The sequence below is a fragment of the Oncorhynchus masou genome, chromosome 9, assembly GCF_036934945.1.
Source record: "Oncorhynchus masou masou isolate Uvic2021 chromosome 9, UVic_Omas_1.1, whole genome shotgun sequence".
NCBI lineage: Eukaryota > Metazoa > Chordata > Actinopteri > Salmoniformes > Salmonidae > Oncorhynchus > Oncorhynchus masou.
The window spans coordinates 8,359,157-8,383,632 of record NC_088220.1 but is presented as its reverse complement, the minus strand read 5'-3'; the positions used below and the strand labels follow the sequence as shown (position 1 = coordinate 8,383,632).

General features: G+C 41.1%; 1 protein-coding gene across 1 annotated transcript; it reads left to right on the top strand.

The window, feature by feature from the left end:
- Nucleotides 1-44: 44 nt before the first annotated feature.
- LOC135545478 (solute carrier family 25 member 48-like) lies at nt 45-14,567 on the top strand. Its single transcript, XM_064973111.1, has 7 exons — nt 45-216; nt 4,369-4,412; nt 5,182-5,253; nt 5,969-6,221; nt 6,516-6,806; nt 12,977-13,110; nt 13,851-14,567. The coding sequence occupies exons 1-7, from the start codon at nt 171-173 to the stop codon at nt 13,953-13,955; spliced, it is 945 nt and encodes a 314-aa protein (XP_064829183.1). The 5' UTR covers nt 45-170; the 3' UTR covers nt 13,956-14,567.
- The last annotated feature ends 9,909 nt before the right edge of the window (nt 14,568-24,476 follow it).

Below are 24,476 nucleotides of genomic sequence, written 5' to 3'. Positions count from 1 at the left end.
CCTACACCTATCTAGAGGTTTACAAAGATGCTTGGAAAGTACATTTTTTTACTTTGTTTCTACCCCGGGTGTCTGTATCGACTTTCGATTCCAGACAATTAAGATTTCTGCTCACAAGTGACTGACTGGTGACAGTGACAAAAGAAAAGGTATATTAAGAGCATCCAAAAATGAATTGTTTTCATTTAGATGACTTCCTTGCAGGGTGGATTGGAGGTGAGTGTCCGTTATTTTTTAACTAGTCAATTAGCTGTAGAATTAGAGATGAGTTTGTGATAGAGCACGTGTTGGACAATTGTATGTCGATTTGGTTTGTTTATCATCATGTGTGTTAGACAAATAAACGTTTGTTTTTCATTTTAATACATTTGCTATGTTTGTTTAACCCTAACCCTAGGCCTATGTTTCATCTATGTTCTATTATAAATTTTAAAAATGAATCATTGGAACAAAGTTTAAACAATGGGAAGCATACACAGAGTTTCCTAATCTAATTGCCCACATAGCGCTTGACATGTTATCATTTTGATCAAACACTTAACGGGAGTTAATAATTAAATAAACAGTTCCAACACGTTTGACTATTTAGTTTGAGAAAAAGTCTTCCTTTTCTATATTCTACTTCTGCAAGGCGCGCTATCTGAACGACCAGTAAAGGGGTACAGTAGTTTCACATTACATAATGCTATCTGTGGAATGCTGTAGCTTGTTCTCACTCTTCATCGCCTGTTATTCGCCTATAGGCAGACTACTGTAGTTATGAACATTATCGGCCTACGTTTGTTTGTTTGTTTTTGAAAATGTTGAGTCAGAATGTCCCCGAAACAGAGGTAGAGCTATAGTTGTGTTTTAAAATGCTGTTGAGACTGTCTGGCGGGACATGATTCTCCCAGTTCTCTCCGTACTTCGCTGAAATCTGTAGTACTGTAGTTGTATTGTCCGAGGAGGGTTGGATGTTCTAGGCAGTGTACCACTAAAACAACATTATGTTTTTATTATCTCTCCCTCTATCTCACTCGCTTTCAATTCAATTTGCCTTATTGGCATGACGTTACAATGGACATCTTGCCAAAGCGTACTTTGGCGATTAAGTGATACATTTGCGATATTAACATAATAATAATAATAATCAATACTGTCAACGGGACAATCAGTAACAACAATATTCAAGGGTAAAAAAAACATACAATGGACAATAACAATGGCATAAAGGACATTTGCAGGTTGGTTGGTCTGTCAGACACTGTCCCTCGTTTTATGGCAGGCAGCAATGTAGTGCGCTGCCAACTCAGCTCTCTGCGTCCTCCCCCAACAGGACGGGTAGCCTATTGTCATCAGAGAGGTCTTTGAAACTTTGAATAAGGGTTTTACATTTGGGGTAATTACACTCATTGTTTTATATTTTAGAAATTTTGTTAGGAAATGCAGTTCTGTCACAGGATCAGCTGTGGTGCATGGCTGTGCTCGCTGAGCCTGTACTTTGTCAAGGTTTTTCCAAGGTTTTGATCAGTAACCTTGGTCAAATAGTTTGCCACGGTGTACTGTCGATTTAGGGCGATATAGCGCTGCATTTTTATGTGTGCTTATGTTTCCCAATAGGTAATATAGTTGTGTATTGACTGTTGTATTTTATTCTGATTGATTCGATGTTCTGGTTCTGAGACTTCAGTGTGTTAGTAGAACAGATTTGTAAACTCAGCCCCAGGACCACCAGCTGGATGAGGGGACTGAGAGGGACTGATGAGGGGATATGAGAGGGTGTCACTGTATTTGAGATGTTTCCAAAACTTAATTGCTCTATTTTGAGTATTTCTTATTATCAAATAAAATTGTATTGGTCAAATACACATGGTTAGCAGATGTTATTGCGAGTGTAGCGAAATGCTTGTGCTTCTAGTTCTGACAATGCAGCAATATCTAACATGTAATCTAACAATTCCACAACAACTACCTAATACACACAAATCTAAGTAAAGGAATGGAATAAAATAAATAAATATATGGATGAGCAACAACCATTAGTGGATATTGGCCTAGTTCTGCCCTGTATGTATTGTTTATAGTTGTCCCCTGGACATGTAGGAGAATCTTATAGAACTCTGCATACAAGGTTTCAATGGGGTGTTTGTCCTGTAGGGTAAAATCTTGTTTTGCAAGTGGACCCCACACCTCACTGCCATGAAGTGCAATTGGTTCAATGACACATTTAAATTCGATTTAGGCAATTTTAATAAGTATTTTGATTTTTAATTAGCTTTTTAATTGCGTAGAATGTCCTGCATGCTTTCTGTCAATTCAATTTCAATTTAAGGGCTTTATTGGCATGGGAAACATGTGTTAACATTGCCAAAGCAAGTGAAGTAGATAATAAACAATATAAATGAACAGTAAACATTACACTCACAAAAGTTCCAAAAGTATAAAGACATTTCAAATGTCATATTATGTGTAAATTGTTAAAGTAAAAAAGGGAAAATAAATAAACATAAATATGGGTTGTATTTACAATGGTGTTTGTTCTTCACTGGTTGCCCTTTTCTCGTGGCAACAAGTCACACATGTTGCTGCTGTGATGGCACATTGTGGCAGTTCACCCAGTAGATATGGGAGTTTATCAAAATTGGGTTTGTTTTCAAATTCTTTGTGGTTCTGTGTAATCTGAGAGAAATATGTGTCTCTAATATGGTCATACATTGGGCAGGATGTTAGGAAGTGCAGCTTAGTTTCCACCTCATTTTGTGGGCAGTGTGTACATATCCTGTCTTCTCTTGAGAGTCAGGTCTGCCTTTGGTGGCCTTTCTCAATAGCAAGGCTGTGCTCACTGAGTCTGTACATAGTCTAAGCTTTCCTTAATTTTGGGTCAGTCACAGTGGTCAGGTGTTCTGCCGCTGTGTACTCTCTGTTTAGGGCCGAACAGCATTCTAATTTGCTCTGGTTTTTTTTGTTAATTCTTTCAAATGTGTCAAGTAATTATCTTTTTGTTTTCTCATGATTCGGTTGGGTCTAATTGTGTTGCTGTCCTTGGGTGTTTGTGAACAGAGCTCCAGGACCAGCTTGCTTAGGGGACTTTTCCAGGTTAAACATTCTGTAGGTGGTGGCTTTGTTATGGAACGTTTGGGAATTGCTTCCTTTTAGGTGGTCGTAGAATTTAACAGCTTTTTTCTGGATTTGGATCATTATCAGCCTAATTCTGCTCTGCATGCATTATTTGGTGTTTTGGCCCATTTTAACCACACACTTGTTGTTTGTGTACATGGATTTTATAATGTTTTACCCCCCCAACACCACTTTCCATCAATTTGTATAGCAGACCCTCATGCGAAATTGAGTCGAAGGCATTTTTGAAATCAACAAAGAATGACAAGACTTTGCCTTTGTCTTGGTTTGTTTGTTTGTCAATTAGGGTGTGCAGGGTGAATACGTGGTCTGTTGTACGGTAATTTGGTAAAAAGCCAATTTGACATTTGCTCAGTACATTGTTTTCACTGAGGAAATGTACGAGTCTGCTGTTAATGATAATGCAGAGGATTTTCCTAAGGTTGCTGTTGACGCATATCCCACGGTAGTTATTGGGGTCAAATTTGTCTCCACTTTTGTGGATTGGGGTGATCAGTCCTTGGTTCCAAATATTGGAGAAGATGCCAGAGCTAAGGATGATGCTAAAGAGTTTAAGTATAGTCAATTGGAATTTGTGGTCTGTATATTTTATAATTTCATTGAGGATACCATCAACACCACAGGCTTTTTTGGGTTGGAGGGTTTGTATTTTGTCCTGTAGTTCATTCAATGTGATTAGAGAATCCAGTGGGTTCTGGATGTCTTTAATAGTTGATTCTGAGATGTGTATTTGATCATGTAAATGTTTTTGCTGTTTGTTCTTTGTTAAAGGGCCAAAAATATTGGAGAAATGGTTTATCCATACATCTCCATTTTGGATAGATAACTCTTCGTGTTGTTGTTCATTTAGTGTTTTCCAATTTTCCCAGATGTGGTTAGTCTATGGATTCTTCAATTACATTGAGCTGATTTCTGACATGATGTTCCATCTTTTTCCATAATATATTTCTGTATTGTTTTAGTGATTCACCATAGTGAAGGCATTTTCTGGGTTGGATAGGTTTCTCAATTTCTTTCTTAGGTTTTTGCGTTCTTCATCAAACCATTTGTCAATGTTAATTTTCTTCGGTTCTGTGTGTGTTTCTCTCTTTCACTCTCTCTCTCTCTTTCACCCTCACTCTATCTCCCCCCCGCTTTCTTTCACTGTCTCTCCCCCCTCTCTCTTTCACTGTCTCTCCCCCCCTCTCTCTTTCACCCCTATCTATCCCTTCTCACTCCTCTAAATGTGGTTTCCATCTGTTTTTCCAATAGGAGCTTCCAGTGTTATTGTGGGTCATCCTCTGGACACAGTCAAGGTACATGAGGACACAGTTCAACACATAAAGGACTGTTTTCCCAGACACTGATCAAGCCTAGCCTTGAACTGAAAGGACATTCTCTGTTTATCTTGAGTTTAAGTTCAGGTTTAGGCTTAATCCGTGTACAGGAAACTGTCTGGTGAGGTTTAAAGAGTGGAGGCTGCTGAGTTGAGGAAGGCCCATAATAATGGCTGGAACATCACAATTGGAATGGAATCAAACACCTGGAAACCATGGAGACCATGTGTTTGATACCATTCCACTCCAGCCATTACCACCAGCCCATCTTCCCAATTAAGGTGCCACCAACCTACTGTGGGTTTAAATCAGGGATTGACATTAAGGTCTGAAAAGCACACACAAATGCCTTACATTGTCTCTTTCATTTAAACAATGGAGGGGAACCAGGCAGATCAATGCCTGCAGTTTCGTTGCTGTCAGTAAAAAAAAATATATTTTTATTTATTTAAGCCCAGTGGGGGTAACCTCCGAGCAAGCTCAATTTGCCTAACTGTTCAGTTCACTTGCTCTAGGCAATAGATCAACCTTTAATGTCAAACCTTGTTTGTTTTTTTACCAAACATGCAATATTACTGTATCTGTACATACAAAGTTACCATTTAGAGGGCTATAGGCCTGCAGTAACATTAAAACCCGTTAGCACGCATCACCTAGCCTACATGCTGTAGATCGTGTAGGCCGTTGTTTTATGTAGTAGGAATGTTGAGGTTCTTATCATTTCCCATTCTATGATTCTACCCAACAGACCCGTTTACAAGCTGGGAAAGGATACAAGAACACCCTTCACTGTGTCCTCCAAATCTACAGAAAGGAAACGGTTAGTGATTAACTAGTTGTTACTTATAATTCTTATTCATATATATATATATATATATTTTAACTACATTGTTGGTTAGGGGCTTGTAAGTAAGCATTTCCCTGTGAAGGTCTACCTACACCTGTTGTAATCAGGCACATGTGACTAATATTATTTGATTTGTCACTACTCTTGTAAGTCTAAATGAAATATAGGCCATTTAGCAGACACTTTTATACAAAGCAATTTACAGTCATGCGTACATGGACATTTTGTGTGTGGTCTCAAAGGGAATGGAACCCAGAGAAGTCCCTGGGATAATATTTGGCATGATGAACCATTTGTCGTCGTTGTATTAGTATGGTTTCCTTTAGAACTGTAGAAGCCTTGGACATAAGTGTCAGCCTCGACAACTACTGTAAAAGTTCATTAATAATATCCTATATTCAACTCACACTCTCACCTGTAGATTATACTTTAGGCCGAGCTGTGACAGTTCTGAAATGGAAAAAAAATGTGACTTTTGAAGCAATTGTGCTTTTGTTTTATAAAAAATGATTGTGCCTTGCTGTGAATACTCCCTCTGTACTGGGGGGGAGAAAACCTGGAAAGAAGCGCAGGGCGCTCTGGGAGAAAGAGAATGCTTAAAGCTGCCAAAGGCCACGTGGTACACTGGGACACAGGCCTTCTGCAAAACAAATTGTTCCATAAAACCTCTCATTTTTCTTCCACCTAGGTTGCTGGCTTCTTCAAGGGTCTCTCTTTCCCGCTGGCCAGCATCACTGTGTATAACTCAGTGGTGTTTGGATTCTTCAACAACACACAGAGGGTTATAAGCAAGTTCCGCCATGGTGACGAGAGACAGTCGTGTGGTATGCTGGACATGACCCTGGCCAGCATGTTGACAGGGCTGATGTCAGTGGGACTCGGAGCGCCGGTCGACTTAGTTAAGATAAGACTGCAGATGCAGACTCTGCCCTGTCTAGCAGGTAAAGTCAAAGCCCAATACAACATTATATAACATCCTAGCAGGTATTTCCTTTACTTTAACTACCCTTCAGACCATTCTAGAAGGTAGTTCCTTCAGTACAACTACCCTTCAGACCATTCTAGAAGGTATTTCATTGAAAATAAGAGTTTGTTCTTAACTGACTTGCCTAGTAAAATAAAGGTAAAAAAAAAAAAAAAGGTTGACCCATAGTTTGGATTGTCTTCTTCCTGCATGAGTGATCAATAAAGGGAAGTAGAATCTAATCATTGTTTTGAATCCTTGTGTATTTTAGAGAACCTGAACCTTGCCGGGACGACCGGAAACGTGAACGGTAACATCGCCGTGCGCTCCGTGACTCTCCAGGGCCAGCCGACCTACAGAGGGCCCATCCACTGCATCAGTTCCATACTGCGGACTGAGGGGATCCGGGGGCTTTACAGAGGGGCCGCGGCCATGGTCCTGAGAGACGTCCCTGGGTACACGCTGTACTTCATCCCCTACGCGTTGTTCCGTCGCTGGCTATCCCCTGAAGGGAGGTCATCACCTCATCCCTGTACTGTATGGGTGTCTGGAGGACTGGCAGGTAACTGGAAGGTGTTTCCGGAAGGATGATAATGCTACTGTTGTGATTGGTGGAAGCAAATTTGAAAGTAGCCTTTAGGTCAGATAAAGGAGCAATCTGTTGAAACCGTGGCCTCGTTTTGGCTTCCACTAGGCCAGAGAATGTACTGGTGGAGGGTTGTTAGGCCCAATAATAAATCAAAGCCACAATCCTGACATTGCTCGCAGGGCTGTAACCAGGTTTGAGTTTTAGTCCACCGCCTTCCGGACCTCGCTGTCTCATCGTTGTCGGGGATCCGGCCTACCACTGTTGTCTTCAGCAAACTTAATGATGGTGTTGGAGTTGTGCATGGCAATGCAGTCATGGGTGAACAGGGAGTACAGGATGGGACTAAGCACTCACCCCTGAGGGGCCCCCATGTTGAGGATCAGTGTGGCAGATGTGTTGTTGCCTACACTTACCACCTGGAGGCGGCCCGTCAAGAAGTCCAGGATCCAGTTTCAGAGGGAGGTGTTTAGTCCCAGGGTCCTTAGCTTAGTGATGAGCTTTGTGGGCACTATGGTGTTGAACGCTGAGCTGTAGTCAAACATGTGAATGCTATGTGAATGCTATGTATTTTGACAAGAGAGAAAACAGTATTGATGTAAAGAGTTGATAATTTTATGCAATTCATCATTTACAACTGACTGAACAGTTGTTGATGCTACGTGACAGTGTGAATCATTTATCATATTTCAGAGGTATAACATTAAAACTGTATAGCGAATAGGCTAGGTGTTCATCCCAGAAAAACCCTAGACCAGAGCTGCCTACCCTCTTCCTGGAGATCTACCATCTTGTAGGTTTTCAGTCCAACCCTCTTCCTGGAGATCTACCATCTTGTAGGTTTTCAGTCCAACCCTCTTCCTGGAGATCTACTGTCCTGTAGGTTTTCAGTCCAACCCTCTTCCTGGAGATCTACTGTCCTGTAGGTTTTCAATCAAACCCTAATTTAGCAAATCTGATTCAGCTAGTTAAGGTCTTGTTGAGCAGCTAATAAGTATAATCAGGTGTGTTAAATTACATTTGGACTGAAAACCCACAGGACGGTAGATCTCCAGGAAGAGGGTTGGACTGAAAACCTACAAGATGGTAGATCTCCAGGAAGAGGGTTGGACTGAAAACCTACAAGATGGTAGATCTCCAGGAAGAGGGTAGGCAGCTCTGGTCTAGGGTTTTTCTGGGATGAACACCTAGCCTATTCACTATACAGTTTTAATGTTATACCTCTGAAATATGATAAATGATTCACACTGTCACGTAGCATCAACAACTGTTCAGTCAGTTGTAAATGATGAATTGCATAAAATTATCAACTCTTTACATCAATACTGTTTTCTCTCTTGTCAAAATACATAGCATTCACATGTTTGTATTCCTAGGCATTACTAATCAAGCTTCGCACAAACAGACCTCTGTATTATCAGTGATGTAGTGGGGTTCTTTTTAAAGTTGGGTAATGGGTGAACTATGAACTTCCATCGAGCGAGATGATAAGACGAACAACCACACATAGAAAGGAAAATGTAGGACATTTTTAAGAACTGTTTGCGTGTTGATAGAATTTTAATACGGAATTCAAAAGTACAATGCTTGTCTTTCATGATTTGGTCAGATATACTTGGGAGGTGTAGTGTCAGCGTTTTGTTGCTGGCATGTCATGCCTAAGTTTTCTAATCTTGCCAATGAAAAAAAATCATTAAAGTAGTTGGCGCTGTCAGTGGGTTTTGTGATGAATGAGCCATCTGATTCAATGAATGATGGCGCTGAGTGTGCCTTTTTCTCCAAAAATTGTAATTGAAGGTGCTCCAAATCTCTTTACTATCATTCTTTATGTCAGTCATCGTTGTTTCATAGTGTAGTTATGTATTTTTATTCTGTTTAGTCACATGATTTCTAAATGTGCAGTACGTTTGCCAATCGGTTGTACAGCCAGACTTATTTGCCATTCCTGTTGCCTCATCCCTCTCAACCATACAATTTTTTTTTAATTCCTCATCAATCAACAGAGATTTCAGTTTTTTGTCATTTTCTTAATGGGTGCATGCTTATTAGTAACTGGAATAAGCAATTTCATAAATGTGTCAAGTGCAGTGTCTGGTTGCTCCTCGTTACACACCACGGAACAACAAATATTCTTTACATCAACAACATAGGAATCACTACAGAACTTATTGTATGACCTCTTATACAACACTATATTAGGCCCAACCTTTGGAACTGTGGTTTCCTAGATATGGCTACTATATTGTGATCACTACATCCTACGGGTTTGGATACTGCTTTAAAACAAATATCTGCAGCGTTAGTAAAGATGTGATCAATACATGTTGATGATTTAATGCCTGTGCTGTTTGTAACTACCCTGGTAGGTTGACTGACAACCTGATCCAGGTTGCAGACACTGATTACAGTTTGACGTTTTTTCCTAAGTGGGCAGCTTGATAAGTCAGTCATATTTAAAATCACCCAGAAAATATACCTCACTGTTGATATCACATACATTATCAAGCATTTCACACATGTTATCCAGATACTAACTGTTAGCACTTGATGGTCTATAGCAGCTTCCCACCAGAATGGGCTTAAGAGGTGACAATGATTAATTATGACTACTTCCTTCCATTTGAATGTTCGAGAAAGGTGTTGTTGATTTAATTAGACCATATGGTTCAAGCCTAATTAATGAAAAAAAGCATCTAATCAACAATGGCATTAATTTCAATGAACTCTGCATGTAAGGACTTTCCTCTGGTGAAGGAGAAGCGGACCAAAATGCAGCGTGGTGGTTATTCATGTTCTTTAATAAAGGAACTAGACATGAAATAACGAACAAAACTAAAACCTAAACAGTCCTATCTGGTGAAAACACAGAGACAGGAACAATCAACCACAAACACACAGTGAAACCCAGGCTACCTAAATATGGTTCCCAATCAGAGACAATGACTAACACCTGCCTCTGATTGAGAACCATATCAGGCCAGACATAGAAATAGACAAACAAGACATCCAACATAGAATGCCCACTCAGATCACACCCTGACCAACCAAAACATAGAAACATACAAAGCAAACTATGGTCAGGGTGTGACACTGCAACTCTTCCTACTGTTGACTTGTTTCATAACTGCCACCAGTTTGACCCCCAAAACATCGACAACAAACACATAGTGACATAGTAAAATATACATAGTGACATAGTAAAATATTCATAATGACATAGTCAAATATACATAGTGACATAGTCAAATATACATAGTGACATAGTCAAATATACATAGTGACATAGTCAAATATACATAGTGACATAGTCAAATATACATAGTGACATAGTCAAATATACATAGTGACATAGTCAAATATACATAGTGACATAGTCAAATATAGATAATGACATAGTAAAATATACATAGTGACATAGTGAAATATATATAGTGACATAGTAAAATATACATAGTGACATAGTGAAATATATATAGTGACATAGTAAATATATACATAGTGACATAGTCAAATATACATAGTGACATAGTCAAATATACATAGTGACATAGTCAAATATACATAGTGACATAGTCAAATATACATAGTGACATAGTCAAATATAGATAATGACATAGTAAAATATACATAGTGACATAGTCAAATATACATAGTGACATAGTCAAATATACATAGTGACATAGTCAAATATACATAGTGACATAGTCAAATATACATAGTGACATAGTAAAATATACATAGTGACATAGTGAAATATATATAGTGACATAGTAAATATATACATAGTGACATAGTAAAATATACATAGTGACATAGTGACATAGTAAAATATACATAGTGACATAGTATAATATACATAGTGACATAGTAAAATAAATACAAGAGTGTGAAAAAAATATGTCAAGGATATTTCATGCTGAAACTCTCATATTAAACAAAAATTGTATTTAAAAAAAATATATATATATTATTTACAATGACGGCCTACGGGGATCCCAATCACGGCCGGTTGTGATGCTGCCTTGATTCAAACCAAGGTGTTTATTGTGACGTCTCTAGCACTGAGATGCAGTGCCTTAGATCGCTGCGCCACTCGGGAGCCTTTCACTAAGTAGATGGTTTATATTTAGACGTTTTACAGCTTCGTCATTCTGTTTTCTATTTTAAATCATCTTATTTAATTATATTTTGATGCGGCCACACAGAGGGCAAGACATAATATAGAACTCGAAGGGCCACTAGATGTCTTGTGATATATTTCAAGGATTTGATGTATTCTAAAATAATTCTGGTAGTTTTACCCTCCTTTTACAACTGTAGTTCTCAATAAGTGTGGGTCTGATGTTTTTGGTCAAATTAAAAATGTTTGTGTGGAAAGCAACAAGGAGAGGACAAATGGGATTTGTAATAGATTAGAACAGAAGGGACAAGCTTCCATCCCCACTGAAAGGTGACTTCCTAGCAGTGTGTCTCAGTACAGATTTCAAAAACCTGCCAGTTCAGTGTGTTTTGAAGACACATCTTGACATTTTACAAAATGTAATTGGCTGTTTTTAAGAATGTAACTGCAATCCATTTATTTTTGTGTTTTTTTTAAACATTTATTTAACTAGGCAAGTCAGTTAGGAACAAATTCTTATTTTCAATGACGGCCTAGGAACAGTGGGTGAACTGCCATGTTCAGGGGCAGAACAACAGATTTGTACCGTGTCAGCTCAGGGATTTGAACTTGCAACCTTCCGGTTACTAGTCCAACGCTCTAACCACTAGGCTACCCTGCCGCCTCTACACTCTAACCACTAGGCTACCCTGCTGCCTCTACACTCTAACCACTAGGCTACCCTGCCGCCTCTACACTCTAACCACTAGGCTACCCTGTAAATCATCTGGTTTGATGTAATATGATTACGTAATCCTTGTTACATTTAATCTGTCAGTACCCAAAACTGGTTGTACCTCTATGGTAGCTACACTCTTAACTGAGTGCTATAGTCTTCTCTACCACCAAATGATTTATTATTATTATTTGTATTACATATAAAGCTTTGCTGACTGGAACATGCCCTGATTGTAGCCAAAGCCGGTTACAAGGACTATCTAAAACATTACAGATCAACTCTGTTGCTACATGCTAATGTACATCACTGTAGACAAAGCCTGTTACAAGGACCTTCTAAATCATTATAGATCAACTCTGTTGCTACATGCTAATGTACATCACTGTAGCCAAAGCCTGTTACAGGACCTTCTAAAACATTATAGATCAACTAATGATCAACTCTGTTGCTACATGCTAATGTACATCACTGTAGCCAAAGCCTGTTACAAGGACCTTCTAAATCATTATAGATCAACTCTGTTGCTACATGCTAATGTACATCACTGTAGCCAAAGCCTGTTACAAGGACCTTCTAAATCATTATAGATCAACTCTGTTGCTACATGCTAATGTACATCACTGTAGACAAAGCCTGTTACAAGGACCTTCTAAAACATTATAGATCAACTCTGTTGCTACATGCTAATGTACATCACTGTAGCCAAAGCCTGTTACAAGGACCTTCTAAAACATTATAGATCAACTCTGTTGCTACATGCTAATGTACATCACTGTAGCCAAAGCCTGTTACAAGGACCGTCTAAATCATTATAGATCAACTCTGTTGCTAATGTACATACATGCTGTTGCTACATGCCAATGTTACATCAAAACATTATAGATCAACTCTGTTGCTAATGCTAATGCATCACTGTTACAAGGACCTTCTAAAACATTATAGATCAACTCTGTTGCTACATGCTAATGTACATCACTGTAGCCAAAGCCTGTTACAAGGACCTTCTAAAACGTTATAGATCAACTCTGTTGCTACATGCTAATGTACATCACTGTAGCCAAAGCCTGTTACAAGGACCTTCTAAATCGTTATAGATCAACTCTGTTGCTACATGCTAATGTACATCACTGTAGACAAAGCCTGTTACAAGGACCTTCTAAATCGTTATAGATCAACTCTGTTGCTACATGCTAATGTACATCACTGTAGCCAAAGCCTGTTACAAGGACCTTCTAAAACATTATAGATCAACTCTGTTGCTACATGCTAAAGTGCATCTCCTGACCTCTGGCATGTTTCTGTCTACAGGTTCTATCTCGTGGGTCACGGCTACTCCAGCTGACGTGGTGAAGAGCAGGCTACAGGCTGACGCTCTCCACGCTAGGAAATACAGAGGGATTGTCCACTGCGTCGTTCAGAGCTACAAGACCGAGGGGATACATGTAAGCAAACAGACACACAGTACACACTGGGCCCGTTTCCCGGACTCCCATTAAGTCTGTAGACCTGGACAAAGCAGCACTTTAGGTGAAGATCATTGAACATGCTTCTTTGTCCATGTGTAGGTCTAATCTTTGTACGGGAAACCAGCCCACCGTGTAGTAATTTAACATCGATTCATCACTACATTTTCATTTGTAAAGTAATACAGTAGCCTGTGGTTTTGGTGTAGCTTTGTGGCAACATAGATAATTGCTGACACTACTAGTAGCTGCAGGTTTTATTCCCGTCCGTTTTTAAAGTTTATACTCAGGTGAACCCAACTCAACATGTCCTGTAAAAGTCACAAGGGCGAGACGAGATCTGTTCCAAAGAAAAGTTATTAACTAACTACCAAGGTCGTTCCTAGGTTAAGAGGGAGTTCAAACAGGTTTTGGTCAATTTGTGATGTAACAAAATAGCCAATAGTGTTATGTCACACCCCCCCCCAAGTGACCAGACAGATCTTGTTCAAATGTGTTTTGGCAGACAGCGACCGATCATAGACATTTGATCAATACCTGACAATAATTTAACAAGAGAGGCACTTGGCCTGAATAAGCTTGAATAGGTGTTAACCATGTGATTCCAGCGATTATGTTTGTTTGGTTGGCTGTTATGAACATGAGGATATAAAGTTTGAATTAAATTCCTTTTTCTTTCTTTTTTACACGTTATGTAATTATTTTCTCTCGATCTCCAGGTCTTTTTCCGAGGAGCCTCAGTGAACGCTATCCGAGGCTTCCCAATGAGTGCCACCATGTTTCTGGGCTACGAACTCTCTCTGCAGTTCTTCAGGGGTCTCTAGTATCTACACAAGGATTATAATGAGACATTATCTTGACAGTTATCCTCTTGTCCAAGGACACTCCAAATGGTTTCCTCAGGAAGATCATTTGAATCCTTGCAGAATGAAAGTAGGGAGTGTCTTGACTTGAGAATTGTTCTAGTTGACAATTATCTGCGTTACTGCCATAATACAATCTATTTATAACGTGTAAATACTCATTTCTTATATTAAGAAAATATCTTAAAGTGCCTTACAGTAATTGACAAATGTATACATTTAAATATGTTGTGCTATAATATACAGTAACAGTATGCTTAATCTAAAGCTGTACTGCATAAATTAACTCGTTTTAGGACCCAACAGTTAACCAGTTCTAACCTCCATAATGATGCGCACATGAATCATTATATTTTGTTGGTGCCAGGCTTTTAATTAAATTGTTTAAACTTTGTGATTTGTAAATAAGTATGAGAAAAATTAAATGTCATTCCACAAGGAGGAATAGTTTTGTACATATTTTTCTCTTAAAAGTTATTTTCAACGTGGGTTTTTGGGGGGGAATTCTTGTTACGGTCTGTTTCTGTACACTTTTACTTGCAAAATCTAATAAACATATTGTTTCAATTTAAATTGTATTCTTTCTTTGAATCCTCTCCAAAAGTCAAGAGTGCTTTCTAAATGACTGCAGTAACCTTAAAGATACTAGGCTACTGACGTGTAACAGTAATCGAGTAAACACAGTAACAAAAACATCAGGGGCCCACAATGTTGGCAGCTTGTTACTGAACACATGTAGGGGGGCAATGAATAATCCTTCGCAAGAACCTTATCTCAGTGCTGTGGGTGACTGATAAAGTCAGGTGGCAGGGTGCTTCTGTACAGCTGTCTGTACACTATACAGTAATACAGTGTTTACCAAATTCTGTCCTGGGCCCCCATACCACACAACCCCCCCCTACACGTTTTGATTGAACTGTTGACTACAAACAACCTCCACTAGAAGGCGCTGTTCTCTAAAAAAAACTTTACCAGCTGATATCCTAGAGCAGGGGTTTTCAACCTCTGGGACCCCAGCCAGTCCCTATATTTACACTATTCTAGAGTTAGTACCCCTGATTCAACTGAATAAATACCAAGGTTAAACAGAGGTAGCACAGGGCTACAACTAAATTGTGAAATGTCTGGTGGTCCTTGAAGAGAGGTTTGAAAACCAATGTCCTAGAGGACAATAATTCTATGAAATATTGCTCTCTATATACACTGCATGACCAAAAGTATGTGGACACCTGCTTGTTAAAACATCTCATCCAAAAGTCAAGGGGCATTCATATGGAGTTGCGCCCCCCCCCATATGGAGTTGCGTGGCTCACAGTCGGCGATCCAATTCATCCCAAAGGTGTTCGATGGGGTTGAGGTCAGGGGCTCTGTGAAGGCCAGTCATGCTGCAACAGGAAATGGCCACAAAGTTGGAAGCACAGAATTGTCTAGAATGCCATTGTATGCTGTAGCATTAAGATTTAACTGGAACTAAGGGGCCTAGCCCGAACCATTATTCTTCCTCCACCAAACTTTACAGTTGGCACTATGCATTCAGGCAGGTAGTGTTCTCCTGGCATCCGCCTAACCCATATTTGTCCGTTGTACTGCCAGATGTTGAAGCGTGATTCATCACTCCAGAGAACGCGTTTCCACTGCTCCAGGGTCCAATGGTGGCGAGCTTTACACCACTCCAGCCGACGCTTGTTATAGCGCATGGTGATCTTGGGCTTGTGTGCGGTTGCTCTGCCATGGAAAGCCATTTCATGAAGCTCCTGAACCAGAAGCAGTTTGGAACTCTGTAGTGAGTGTTGCGACCGAGGACAGAGAATTTTTACGAGCTACATGCTTGGCGGTCCCGTTCTGTGAGCTTTTGTTGCCTACCACTTCACAACTTAGCGGTTGTTGCTCCTCGACGTTTCCACTTCGCAATAACAGCACTTACAGTTGACCAGGTCAGCTTTAGCAGGGCAGAAATTTGACGAACTGACTTGTTGGAAAGGTGGCATCCTATGACGGTGCCACATTGAAAGTCACTAAGCTCTTCAGTAAGGCCATTCTCCTGCCAATGTTTGTCTATGGAGATTGCATGGCTGTGTGCCCAACTTTATACACCTGTCAGCAACAGGTGTAGCTGAAATAGCCGAATCCACGAATTTGAAGGGGTGCCCACATACTATTGTATATATAGTGTATTTTTTCAGACTTCCTCAAAAAAAAAATCTTGTTTTTCACACATTTAAATCCAATGTTCCTCCCTCGGACCTCCTCCAATGAGATTTGACAGGAATTGTGGAAACGGGGATGGAGGAAGCAATAATTTGATCGCTAGTAATGTTTGCAGAGAGCCCCTGTGTGGTGTTGTTGGCTCTCGCCCAGTGCAGCTGAATGAATGGCCTAGTACCAGTCTGCCCTCTGTCAACTTAACCTCTCTCTCTCTCTCTCTCTCTCTCTCTCGACAGACTAATGTATGGATGATAGTCTTAGAACACAGCAAGGGAAGGATGAGGGAGGTGACATAACTAAAATATATCTTAAGATACCTTTTAAAGAGCACAGTGAGCACACATAAAAACTGTGATCCACCTAAAGTTTTGGGAACATTTTGAAAAGGACAGAAAGGCCCTCACACTGAACATGCTCCCAGTGTAATACCTTTATTGATGACCTTAAGATCCAACACAGATCTCTGTCAGGTCCCCTGGTTGGATGGATCTTCGTCAGGTCCCCTGGTTGGATGGATCTTAGCCAGGTCCCCTGGTTGGATGGAAACGTTGCCAATAAAGGTGGTTATTGGGTGCTAATCAGCAGGCCTTTCTGTCCTTTTCAATGTTACGTTGTCCTTTCCTAAGGTTACGTTGTCCGTTCCTAAGGTTACGTTGTCCGTTCCTAAGGTTACGTTGTCCTTTCCTAAGGTTACGTTGTCCGTTCCTAAGGTTAAGTTGTCCTTTTCTGACGTTACGTTGTCCTTTCCTAAAGTTATGTTGTCCTTTCCTAAGGTTACGTTGTCCGTTCCTAAGGTTACGTTGTCCTTTTCTGACGTTACGTTGTCCTTTTCTGACGTTACGTTGTCCTTTCCTGATGTTACTGTTCTCCTTTCCTAAGGTTACATTGTACTTTCCTAAGGTTACGTTGTCCTTTTCTGACGTTACGTTGTCCTTTCCTATGTTTACATTGTCCTTTCCTAAGGTTACTGTTCTCCGTTCCTAAGGTTACGTTGTCCTTTCCTAAGGTTACGTTGTCCTTTCCTAAGGTTACATTGTCCTTTCCTAAGGTTACGTTGTCGTTTCCTAAGGTTACTGTTCTCCTTTCCTGATGTTACTGTTCTCCTTTCCTAAGGTTACATTGTACTTTCCTAAGGTTACGTTGTCCTTTCCTAAGGTTACGTTGTCCTTTCCTAAGGTTACGTTGTCCTTTCCTGTCATTACGTTGTCCTTTCCTAAGGTTACGTTGTCCTTTCCTAAGGTTACGTTGTCCTTTCCTAAGGTTACATTGTCCTTTCCTAAGGTTACGTTGTCCTTTCCTAAGGTTACATTGTCCTTTCCTAAGGTTACGTTGTCCTTTCCTGTCGTTACGTTGTCCTTTCCTAAGGTTACGTTGTCCTTTCCTAAGGTTACTGTTCTCCTTTCCTAAGGTTACATTGTCCTTTTCTAAGGTTACGTTGTCCTTTCCTAAGGTTACATTGTCCTTTCCTAAGGTTACGTTGTCCTTTCCTAAGGTTACGTTGTCCGTTCCTAAGGTTACTGTTCTCCTTTCCTAAGGTTACGTTGTCCTTTCCTAAGGTTACGTTGTCCTTTCCTAAGGTAACTGTTCTCCTTTCCTAAGGTTACGTTGTCCTTTCCTAAGGTTACGTTTCCTAGGGTTACGTCCTTTCCTAAGGTTACGTTGTCCTTTCCTAAGGTTACGTTGTCCTTCCTAGGGTTACGTTGTCTTCCTAAGGTTACGTTGTCCTTTCCTAAGGTTACGTTGTCCTTTCCTAAGGTTACCTTTCCTAAGTTACGTCCTTTCCTAAGGTTATGTTGTCCTTTCCTAAGGTTACTTGTTTTCCTCCTTTCCTAAGGTTATGTTGTCATTTCCTAAGGTTATGTTGTCCTTTCCTAAGGTTACGTGGTCCTTTCCAGCACAGTTCCAGCAATTATGATGGATGTGTAACCAGGCTATACAGATGGGCACAACTCAGTTTGGCTCAGTAGTGGAAAGCAGGGGCGCAACTTTCTCTGGGGACAGTTGAAAGTTGCGCCCCCCCTCCCCCACACACACACACAGTTATATCATTGGAATGTGATACAAAACGAGGCAACGGTGTGCTTTAGGACCATGCGGACGCCTCCAAGCTGTTTGGAGTGTTTATCCGACTGTAAAAAAAATATATAGACAAAAAAACACAGTTCTACCCATCGTTTGGGAAACACCCTATTTGATCTAATGATTTTTAATGTGCAAAGCTACCATGTTGTATTTGTGTTGAAAATAGACAATGAATTGTCTAGATATACATTGTGATGATAACGTTTCCCTGACAGCCAGGTGTAGGTCCTGAAAGAAGAGGCATCTGATAAAACATCAGAGTAATATAAGATCTCTGTGGTTTCAGTTACTACAATGCCAAACAGCTGTAGTTATGGTTGCTCCGGTATCGTTGTGAACTGGACAAAGACTCAAGAGAGGACAGTCGTAAAACAAAACGATAGGCAATAAAATGGTGAAAGATTAATTTTGTCATCCGTGTGTCAACAGAATCCATGATGACTGGTCTAGACAGAGAGACGGTGCCAGCCTGGGCCGCCATCCATCCTCCATTGTGTGTGTGTGTGTGTGTGTGTGTGTGTGTGTGTGTGTGTGTGTGTGTGTGTGTGTGTGTGTGTGTGTGTGTGTGTGTGTGTGTGTGTGTGTGTGTGTGTGTGTGTGTGTGTGTGTGTGTGTGTGTGTGTGTGTGTGTGTGTGTGTGTGTGTGTGTGTGTGTGTCACCATCCCTCCTCCACTGTCATATTAACATTTGCTGCAGTCCTGCAGGTACTGACCCATCAACCCACTGTATTCAGGCTACCAGAGAACTCCAAGCTTTTAGTCTGTTTCTGAAATGGAACTTGATTTCCTACATAGTGCACTACTTTAGACCAAAAGCACTAAATATGGAATAGGGTGCTATTTCAGACTTATCCTTAGTTTCAACAGCTTGCCTGAATACATCAAATATTTAAACATCTATATTAGTTTCTATCTCTGGAGGAAATACAGCTGTAGATGGATGGATCTACTAACTACTGTGACCTGATATAACCCTGTAGATGGATGGATCTACTAACTACTGTGACCTGATATAACCCTCTATCTCTGGAGGACCCACGGTCCTAACTACTGTGACCTGATATAACCCTGTAGATGGATGGATCTACTAACTACTGTGACCTGATATAACCCTGTAGATGGATGGATCTACTAACTACTGTGACCTGATATAACCCTCTATCTCTGGAGGACCCACGGTCCTAACTACTGTGACCTGATATAACCCTGTAGATGGATGGATCTATTAACTACTGTGACCTGATATAACCCTGTATCTCTGCTACTCCAGTACAGTACACCCATTGTCCTCTATTCTCCACTACACCGACACGGGCCTCATAGTGTGCACGTGTAACAAACACACAGCTAGCACAAAGCCGGAGATGTCACAAACACACAGCTAGCACAAAGCCGGAGATGTCACAAACACACAGCTAGCACAAATCAGGAGAGAACTGACATGCTCTTCAGCCAGTTTATTAGTTGTTGTCGACCTGTCGTGCATTTTTTGGGAACACATCATGAATTCTGCAACATTGTTACCACTGCGGTACCCGAGCTGACAGAGAGGAAAATCTATCGCTGTGCCCTTGAGCAAGGCACTTAACCCTAATTTGCTCCAGGGGTGCCGTATTACTATAGCTGACCCTGTCAAACAACACATTTCACTGCACCTATCCCGGTTTTGGAACAATAAAACATAAATTGTATTACCTTTGTATTTTATTACAAGAGGATCTTTTTGTGATGGGGCCCACCTGATTGTAAACTGTAGTATAATTATGATAATAATGATAATAATAATAATGATAATAATGATAATAATAATGATAATAATAATAATAATGATAATAATAATGATAATAATAAAATAAAGTACTTAATTTGAACCATACTGCATAATGTATCAATAAAGTTATGTCTCAACCATTAGCCTCCCACCAAGGAATTCCGTCAACACCACATTATGAAATTCTAAGCGTGGTCCCCTTACCTGGCAGGGTAGCCTAGTGGTTAGAGCGTTGGACTAGTCACCGGAAGGTTGCAAGTTCAAACCCCCGAGCTGACAAGGTCATTCTGCCCCTGAACAGGCAGTTAACCCACTGTTCCTAGGCTGTCATTGAAAATAAGAATTTGTTCTTAACTGACTTGCCTGGTTAAATAAAGGTAAAATATAAAATTAATCCACCCGTTGTAGCATGTGTAAGACTTCATGGTTGTTTTTATTGGGAGGAGAGAGAGAGGTTCATTCAGGGCCAACCAGATGGTGTATTGTATTGAGTAAGGCATTAAATCTATCACGGGACCAGGGGCTCCCACAGCTAAACAACACAGAATAAAACACTGTTTCATTACACCCCGTGGAAGACTTTCAACAAATACGGTTTATACTTTTTTAAATTAATCTTGATAAAAGTATTTATGAAGATGCACAAAAATGGGATGTGATAATTGTCTCTTCTGGCTCTGGCGGGGACTACTGCTATTGCATAGTGTTGATGTTCATGATAAAATACGATTGTTGATGGGCGGGTTTTGTTTCGCATTTCAATAACAGCCCAAACTCACAACCGTGTTGTGTATCCCCAACATGGTAGAGTTAACAAAAACTGTTGGACCAGTGGACCCCAAACATATTGTAGTTTCAACTTTCAAAACAACAACTGTTGGGCCCCAAACATACTGTAGTTTCAACTGTCAAAACAACTGTTGGGCCAGTGGACCCCAAACATATTGTAGTTTCAACTGTCAAAACAACTGTTGGGCCGCAAACATACTGTAGTTTCCACTGTCAAAACAACTGTTGGGCCAGTGGACCCCAAACATAGTGTAGTTTCAACTATCAAAACAACAACTGTTGGGCCCCAAACATATTGTAGTTTCAACTGTCAAAACAACTGTTGGGCCCCAAACATATTGTAGTTTCAACTGTCAAAACAACTGTTGGGCCAGTTGGCCCCAAACATACTGTAGTTTCAACTGTCAAAACAACAACTGTTGGGCCAGTGGACCCCAGTTGACTAATGTAATTACATCAAGATGCTGTTGTGACATGTAACAGAGGGTCTGGGCTGCTTGTAATATTCTCCTTCACATTTTATCTGCTGCAGTCCACTGTACTGTCCCCTCTCCCCTCCCGCGGTGATGGTGTGGATATCCAAATGGCACCCTATTCCCTATATAGTGCACTACTTTTGACTAGAGCATTATGGGAAAATGGTCCCATTTGGGATGAGTCCATTGTCTTCAGTGGGAAGGAAGGAACTTTTCTTCAGGCTCTGGAAATGTCCTCAATTATTTTTACCTCTTCAGTTTCTCTCTCTCTCTCTCTGTCTCGCTCGTTCTCTCTCTCTCTCCGCACTAAAATCCATTAATACTTTGATTTAAATTTGCTCTGTGTGTAATTAATTAAAATATTACTAAATTAGAATATTCTGTCCTGCTGGAATACATCTCAAGAAGATATTATCAGATATTTGGATTGCACTGGATAACTTGGCAAAGATGAGAAAACGTACTCAAATTACCCTTATATTGCCGTCGTAATTTCTCAGCAGATATCAGGTTATAGTTAGAATGACACATTAACACCACTGTATTATTTATTACAATATGTTAATATCATATGGATTAAGATTGATATAGGTTCTTCAACTCATTACAGAAGAAGGTAAGCGAGCGGGAGGTAGTGGTAACTCCAGAGGCCTTTTGAGAAGTCATTCATTATGACTTCAATAGTAAAGTGCTGAAATCCACTTTTGGTCAACATTATGTCTTCATACTTATATGAAATTATGTCCATAAATTGTAAAAGTATATGCCTTCAATGGAATTCATTTAATTCAAGTACATTTCTAGATTCAAAGTGAGCAGATATTTACATATTAATTAACCCCTGAATGAGATGTGAAATTACTGGGATGACGTGGGTTCCTTAATAAACACGTGGGTTCCTTAATAAACAAGTGGGTTCCTTAATAAACAAGTGGGTTCCTTAATAAACACGTGGGTTCCTTAATAAACACGTGGGTTCCTTAATAAACACGTGGGTTCCTTAATAAACACGTGGGTTCCTTAATAAACACGTGGGTTCCTTATTAAACAAGTGTGTAATCAGGGGAATAGGAGAGAGTTAGAGACCATCCAAAGGGAAATACCATTCATTGACACTTCGTCTCTGAGCTCTGAATACGGTTGATGGTTGGTTCACTGGTTACGACAACACTGTAGTCAATCTCATTTAACCCCCTCTAAACGAGGTTCATCATTTACATGAGCTACGTTGATGATTTCAACTAGCCTCTACAGAGGCATGATGTCATGAGGTTTCTATCTCTTCACTGACCCTTTACTCTGTTGGCTCCATTTCATATGGAATACATCATGTGAATTAGGAGACCTCCCAGACTGGGATACAACACATCATGTGAATTAGGAGACCTCCCAGACTGGGATACAACACATCATGTGAAATAGGAGACCTCCCAGACTGAGATACAACACATCATGTGAAATAGGAGACCTCCCAGACTGGGATACAACACATCATGTGAAATAGGAGACCTCCCAGACTGAGATACAACACATCATGTGAATTAGGAGACCTCCCAGACTGAGATACAACACATCATGTGAAATAGGAGACCTCCCAGACTGGGATACAACACATCATGTGAAATAGGAGACCTCCCAGACTGAGATACAACACATCATGTGAATTAGGAGACCTCCCAGACTGGGATACAACACATCATGTGAATTAGGAGACCTCCCAGACTGAGATACAACACATCATGTGAATTAGGAGACCTCCCAGACTGGGATACAACACATCATGTGAAATTGGAAACCTCCTGGCTATGTGTGTTTGACGTGTTTAATCTCCCCCACTAATGTTCTCTCTTGTTGTATGTGAGTGTTGTATTACCTCAGCAGAACACCTGCTATGGGCTTGATGTAGTAGTTCTGCAATAATAGACGGACAATGGATTCCTTGGTTACACACCTGCAGCCTCACACACCCTGTAGCCTCACACACCCTGTTCTCACACACCCTGCAGTCTCACACACCCTGTTCTCACACACACTGTTCTCACACACCCTGCAGCCTCACACACCCTGCAGCCTCACATACCCTGTTCTCACACACCCTGTTCTCACACACCCTGCAGCCTCACACACCCTGCAGCCTCACACACCCTGTTCTCACACACCCTGTTCTCACACACCCTGCAGCCTCACACACCCTGCAGCCTCACACACCCTGTTCTCACACACCCTGCAGTCTCACACACCCTGCAGTCTCACACACCCTGCAGTCTCACACACCCTGTTCTCACACACCCTGCAGTCTCACACACCCTACAGTCTCACACACCCTGCGGCCTCACACACCCTGTTCTCACACACCCTACAGTCTCACACACCCTACAGTCACACACACCCTGCAGCCTCACACACCCTGCAGCCTCACACACCCTGCTGCCTCACACACCCTGCAGCCTCACACACCCTGTTCTCACTCACCCTGCAGCCTCACACACCCTGCAGCTTCACACACCCTGTTCTCACACACCCTGCAGTCTCACACACCCTGCAGTCTCACACACCCTGCAGCCTCACACACCCTGCAGCCTCACACACCCTTCAGTCTCACACACCCTGTTCTCACACACCCTGCAGACTCACACACCCTGCAGCCTCACACACCCTGTTCTCACACACCCTACAGTCTCACACACCCTGCAGCCTCACACACCCTGCAGCCTCACACACCCTTCAGTCTCACACACCCTGTTCTCACACACCCTGCAGCCTCACACACCCTGTTCTCACACACCCTGCAGCCTCACACACCCTGCAGCCTCACACACCCTGCAGCTTCACACACCCTGCAGCCTCACACACCCTGCAGCCTCACACACCCTGCAGCCTCACACACCCTGTTCTCACACACCCTGCAGTCTCACACACCCTGCAGCCTCACACACCCTGCAGCCTCACACACCCTGCAGCCTCACACACCCTGCAGCCTCACACACCCTGCAGCCTCGCAACAGAGGCTTGGTTACACACTGGCACACCCTGATCTGTTTCACCTGTCTTTGTCCTTGTCTCCACCTCCCCCCCAGGTGTCACTGTCGTCCCCATCACCCCTGTGTATTTATACCTGTGTTCTCTGTCTGTCTGTTGCCAGTTCGTCTTGTTTGTTCA

What these genes read in the sequence shown, in the direction of transcription:
- LOC135545478 (XM_064973111.1), top strand. Translation starts at nt 171, where the DNA reads ATGAATTGTTTTCATTTAGATGACTTCCTTGCAGGGTGGATTGGAG. An exon ending in AAATCTACAGAAAGGAAACG is followed by an intron (nt 5,254 to 5,968) that starts GTTAGTGATTAA and finishes TCTTCCACCTAG; the next exon opens with GTTGCTGGCTTCTTCAAGGG. An exon ending in GGTGTCTGGAGGACTGGCAG is followed by an intron (nt 6,807 to 12,976) that starts GTAACTGGAAGG and finishes TTCTGTCTACAG; the next exon opens with GTTCTATCTCGTGGGTCACG.